At 37.7% G+C, this 6,000-nt stretch overlaps 1 protein-coding gene across 1 annotated transcript in view; it reads left to right on the top strand.

Annotated features, from left to right (window-relative positions):
- The first annotated feature begins 4,952 nt into the window (after positions 1-4,952).
- Positions 4,953-6,000, top strand: part of RIT2 (Ras like without CAAX 2) — a 178,843-nt gene continuing 177,795 nt past the window's right edge. The window contains exon 1 of the mRNA XM_058824037.1: positions 4,953-5,193. Within this exon, the coding sequence (XP_058680020.1) occupies positions 5,091-5,193 (103 nt within the window). The 5' untranslated portion in view covers positions 4,953-5,090. The remainder of the gene's footprint in view (positions 5,194-6,000) is intronic.

Here is a 6,000-nt window from a genome sequence, read left to right as displayed (position 1 = left end):
TATTTCTAGCAGTTAGGATCATAAATCATTTGTGAAACTTTATTGGAAACCCAGAGAAAAAAGCTTTTCCCTTTGAAATAGTCTAAGATATGACCTTCAATGTTTCTGTTCTGTATGGAGTTAATAACTTGTAGGAATTTAAAGTTAATATTGTATGAGTGCTCTCAAGAATGTGACAAACTGCCCCTATTTCTCAAAACTTTTTACAGCACGCACAGCTTTAGTTGTGTTGTTTGACCTGGGATAACCAAAGGGGGGTTGTTTTCTGTGACAAACTTTGCTTTGACAAGACCAAAACCAAAAAGCTGCTTTATTCTCTGGACTCTGAAGTAGTTTCACATTTTCAGCTAACAGTCAGCCTTGCATCTTTCCTCCTACCATTTGCTTTTTTTCATGATAAATCCTAGATTAAAATGCATTTCAGCAGGGGCAGGGCTGAAATGTGCCTGACAGGAGGCACAGCAACAAGAATTTCAGAACAAAAGGCATCTATTTAACAGCTGAGGACCCACCTTCAAGGTGTGAGGTTGACAAGTGTCCCCTCAACTACAACACGTGTGACACAAAGAATCATCCCACAGATGAGTAATTTGCAGAATAAAAAAGGGATGGGGATTATTGGAGGAAGTCAGGGTGCCTGTGGCGGGTGAGTGATTGAACCACTGGGTATTTCCAGTAGGAATCTGAATTCCAAAACCACAGAGATGCTTCTGTAGTCTGTTGGAGGTCCCTTAGCAATACGATTCAGAGGTGTTCAGCATATTTGAGACTGAATATATTAAACATACTAATGTAAAATTTAGGTTCAGAATTTTTCTTTTAGGTCCCCCAGCAATTGCTTTATTATGCTTGCTTTTCTCAGAATTGATCAACTTAAGCTGGTGTGCCAATTTTTTTTTTATTTTCAGGAGCAGGTTGAATCAGTTCTCCAGTTCTGTGCAATGATTTCTGCATTAGCACTCTTTCTTGTCATAGCAGCACTTCAGCAATTCAGCAGGTTGGCCTTATATGCCTTTTTATGAAGGATGGGTGTTTTTTTTACATTTTCTCCCTCTGCTGTATCTAATGTGCAAACATGAGGGGCAAAAGATTGGTCAGTGTTTCCATAATGGCATGGATCTCCATCGGCTCATGTATATTCACTATTATTAGATGGTTCATATGCCTTTAACCCATTGCTTAATGGAGCACAAATCAGTCAAGATTTGCATTTTGCTTGCTATTCAAGTTTTCAAACTCGTGAGCTCCCTGCCTAACAACAGGAATATTTATCCAGGTTAATTGATAAAATCTCCTCAACATAAAGTGCTCTAGGAAACAATTTCAGAACACTTACATGTTGTATTAACATCTCATTATTTTATTCAACAACCCCAGAGCAAGGGGGGATGTAGGATGAATGATGTGTGTTTCCTAATGGCATTTTCTCTAGAAAAAAGCTCATATCTTTTAAGATATCTGTATACTCTTTTCTTAAGATCCAAGTGTCCTTAAGATCTTTTCAGCCTTAACTAAAAAAACATGAATTCAAACAAAGCAGTTGCTAGAGTTTGAATACTGAATGGTTTGATTGCTTGCTGTATATTATAGTGAGTTTTAAGAGAAAATTAAAAAAAAAAAAAGAAGGAGAAAAAATCAGCAGAATTGCCATAAAGTCATAAGCAATATGTAAACAGGAATAGAACTAAATTTATTGAATAAATGATTCATTACAAGCTAGTACTCCAAGCTTTTTTTTCCCACCTTTGCACTTACTCTTTTTTTTTTTTTTTTTTTTTTTGCCTAAGGACAGCTTTCTATGAATTTGCATCATGATAAATGTGTCTTTAAAGCAGTGAAGCAGAGATAAAATAGATGGTTGGAATTTGCTGTGGAATGTCACACACTGTAAAAACTCCAGTACTTCAGGTTAAATAGTTGTACAGATTTAGTGAAAAAAGATTTAGTACAGTTTATTCCTGTTATCTGTAAAATATTTATGTTGCTGATTTCCCCCCTTTATTAATAAATGCTTCAGGCCAGGTAATTTCAAATCATCTCAGTATTAATTTTTATTGGCAGCTGACTGAAAGTTAACCCTTGTACTTTAGTGCTCTGGTGGGAGAAGGAAGACTAATTGATGTTATTGTAAATGGAAATAAAGCTAAATACTTCTCCTCTGCTGCTGAATTTAATGAAATTAGGGCAGAGGCAGCTGTTTGTCAATAGCAAGTTATGATGAAAACCAATTAGAACAATTCCTGTGTTATAAATAGGAATGCAGTATCACCTTTTCAATCTATGGACAAATCTCTGGAATTTAGGAGGATATGTCTGTAAAATATGTTTGTTTATATAATATAATAACAATTATTATACTGCTAAAGTTAAATAAATATGTATGTGTCTATAAAGCAAATATTTTTAGTGTTTAATTCTCATCAACAAATACTTAATTCTGTTCTTTCAGACAAGAAAGTGCTGTCAATTTTTTCTTGTTCTTTTTTAAAAGATGAGGAAGTGGCTTTCCATTTGGTTGCCTTACTCATCTTTACACTCTAACATAATTCCATTTTGTAGCCTCTTCCATTTTACAAATTCCTCCCCCATGTTCCATCTCTAAACAAAAGAAAAAATGAACTTGACACTTTTCTATGGCAAGCAGCTGGAACAGCTGGAAAAAGAATCCGACTAATTTTTGTCTATTATGTATACATTATGCTCACTAATATTTTTATAAATAAATATATTTTGTTTAGGTTACCTTTTATGCCATGCCCATAGCCACTTACTTTCCTGAAATTTTAATATCAGCCAAATGTTCCGGCCAGGTATGGGAACAAAAGCTCCTCAGGAGAAGGTTGCTGTGTTGATGGGAGTTTACCAGAAAAACCCAGCTGTTCTAACCAGTGGTTTTGACATCATTACTAGTTTCATCCACTGTATCAATAATGACCACACAAGAATGGTTTTAATGAAAATTAAATTCTAATCGCAACGGTGTTTAACTGACCAACCTGTCTGCTCCCGCTGAAATTCAATATTTAGATACCATAATATCATACGCAGCATTTCCTGTTTATGTCCTACTTTATGGGCTGGTGAGAAAACCCGTCTGAGTTCTGGGGTTGCCATCCAGACACGAATGCAGGCACGCTGCCCTGGCCCCACAGAGTCACTGGCAGCAGGGCTGGCTCACAGGGCTGGCTCCTCAGGACAGGAGCGGGTCCTGACTCTGGAGGGTTTCTCAGAGCACAGTGACTCTGTCCCTGCCCTCTTTTGCTGCCTGGCTGAAAGCAGACCATCACACCTGGATTTCTCTCTGTTTTCCCAGGATCTGTTCATGTGAGTATTCCATAAGCAAGAGATGGTGATTTAAAAAGTCCACTACAGAGTTAATATTGCTCTGTATTTAATTTCTTTTTCATTACAAGATCAGTTATACTGCCCATGTTTCAAGCATCAAAAATTTTCCTACCTAGGTTGTTACTTTTCTAAGGTTTGTGGGGTTTTTTTGGTTTTTTTTTTTTGTTTTTTGTTTTTTTGGGTTTTTTTGGTTTTTTTTGGTTTTTTTTTTTTTTTTTGTTTTTTTTTGTTTTGTTTTGGTTTTTTTTTTTTTTTTTTTTTTTTTTAACTGGGCTGCTTTCTGTTCCATCCACGGTCTCCTAAGTTTTTATTAGGAAGAAAAGCAAGTATTCATGTTCTGTTCACCTTCTCCATTCTAATTATTATTATCACCTTACCTCTGTTCTTTTTTAATAAAGTATTTTCTTAGTCCATTAAGTTACCTTTCTAAACTATATGTGCCCTTCTACACTTTTTTCTCTCCTTAATTTTCTTTAAATTATGCCCTCCATCAGTCTATGTTCTTTTTATCGTTTCTCTTTCCATTTTTAATTCTAAGTAATACCGTGTGTTTACTCTCTGTGAAATCATTGGAAGAGTGGCTAGATGAAGGTGTCTGACTTCCAAAATACTTCATTAGCTGCTTCTCCTGCTTCCATTTCCATGTCTCCTTAACAGTTACCTCTGTCATGAAAGCCCAGCACTTCCAAAGGAATACAAGTTTTGCTTTGCACTCATTTTGCAGTAGATGCTTTTTGGTCCCTAAAAATATCAAATAACAGTTAAAGCTGGGCAAGTATCTTATTATTTATCATGTTCTTTAAATAGACTAAGAAGTCTTTAAATAGTCTAAGAACAAAGCCATAAATCAATGAAAAGCTGTTGTGTTTTGTTGTAAGTTTTCACTGAATAATTTCACACTGAATGTCATTCACCAGCTTGGCAAGATAAATCACTTGAGATTAGTATGAAATAAATTTTAAAAGTTGGTTTTCTTTACACCTTTTCTGAATGAACAAATATATCCCCCTGCCTTCAGTCTCCTTGAGAAATTGTATTGAAAAAGGAGGGAAACAACAAGTAAAGTTGTTGGTTTCTTCCCCCACAGTATCTGGTTTATTTATGCAAATAATTGATGCAAATGAACCAAAATGAGTATTGATCTGGGGAAAAATCAAGCCCTAGAAAACTTCTGTGTTTGCAGCAAAACATGAAAAAAAAGGCTGTTAAAAGTTGTTACTTGTTTCACTTCTAATAGTATCAAGTGTAAAACCAGTAGACTAGATGATTATAGGACGCATATTTAACTCCAAGGTGAGAAGAAGGTTGTCTGGTTTGTTTTAAGATTCAAGCAAGCACTACACAGAATAACAAGCTTCATAATTAAGAAATTTGATCCATTTCATTTTGCTGAAGTATCTGATCCATTTGTTCAGTGACGCTGCAGCCCCAGAGGTACCAGACCTCTTAAGCCTCACAAAACTGCTGCTGTCCAGGAAGAGAAACAGAGAACGATACGGAGCTGGGAGGGGGCAGAGAGAGATTTTTATTGGAAGCTGTTAAAGTGGTTGCTATGAGACCTTCTCCAGCTAACACAGGCACAGCAGTGCGTGAGGCTGTTAAATCATAGCTCTTGCTTTATACCTTCCTTCCCTGCCTATTTTTTTTTTTTCCCTAACGCAGCTTTTATAGTTGTTTAAGATCAGAGAAAACACCTGCCAGTTGCTTTTTCTTCAGTTTTAGTCCCTTCTGCTGCTTCGTGCAAGATGGAGCTAGAAAATGCAATGATCAGCTCCTCGAGCAGCTCTTCAGCAGGCTCCAGAGAGTACAAGGTGGTGATGCTGGGAGCAGGGGGAGTTGGCAAAAGCGGTAAGTTTCAGCAACAATATTTTGGGAGAGAAGGGGTGAATTGGGAGCGTAAAGTTCACCGGAGGAGGACATCCTTTAACGAGGGGTTTCGTCCCTCTTTCTCCTGCACATGGCTTGGATAAAAGACTATAGTTCGTGGCTGGGGCAATGAGTCAGCTTGATTTGTTTCAGGCTGAAATGCTGCGAGCCGTTTTAATTGGTTATTTGTGTAGGGCTGACCTTGGGTGTGCTGTGTGTGAGGACGGAGCAGCCAGGCTGCTGCTGTGACTTTAGCAAGTGCCCGAGTCACTCTCCCACTTGCTGAGGGCTGCTGGTTTGCTGGACAGCGTGGATGTAACTTGTTGGCCTGAGGGTCCTGGTGCTCAGGCAGAAATAAAACTAGCTGCAAAGTCAGCTGTAGACTGCAGAGTGTGGGGGATGCCTGCAGCGGCTCTTTTTTCTATATTTTTTAATTTTTTTTTTTTTTTTCCTGACTGTCATTGTGGCTCAGCTGAGTTTAGTCTCCTCTCTGCTCTGGACAGGTACAGCATGCCTGCCTGAGTCTCACTCCAGGCTATGAGGCAGATTTGCAGCATATTTTAATATCCCTGTGTACAGCTGGCAAGATATGCTAGTGTCTGACAATGATATCTCTTCAGAGGAGTCATTATTTTCCCTGGACAGTGTTTTCTTTTTCCCAGATATTATCAGCTTTGATTTATTCTCGCTGAAACCAGCATTCTCTGTTCTTACAAAGACTTTGCTGAACACGCAGAGTTTGTCTCAGAAGTCAGTATATTGAGCTGGCCACACAACAAGAATTTGATT

This window comes from Ammospiza caudacuta, chromosome Z (assembly GCF_027887145.1).
Source record: "Ammospiza caudacuta isolate bAmmCau1 chromosome Z, bAmmCau1.pri, whole genome shotgun sequence".
Taxonomy (NCBI): domain Eukaryota; kingdom Metazoa; phylum Chordata; class Aves; order Passeriformes; family Passerellidae; genus Ammospiza; species Ammospiza caudacuta.
This window is presented reverse-complemented; position numbering and strand designations above follow the sequence as displayed.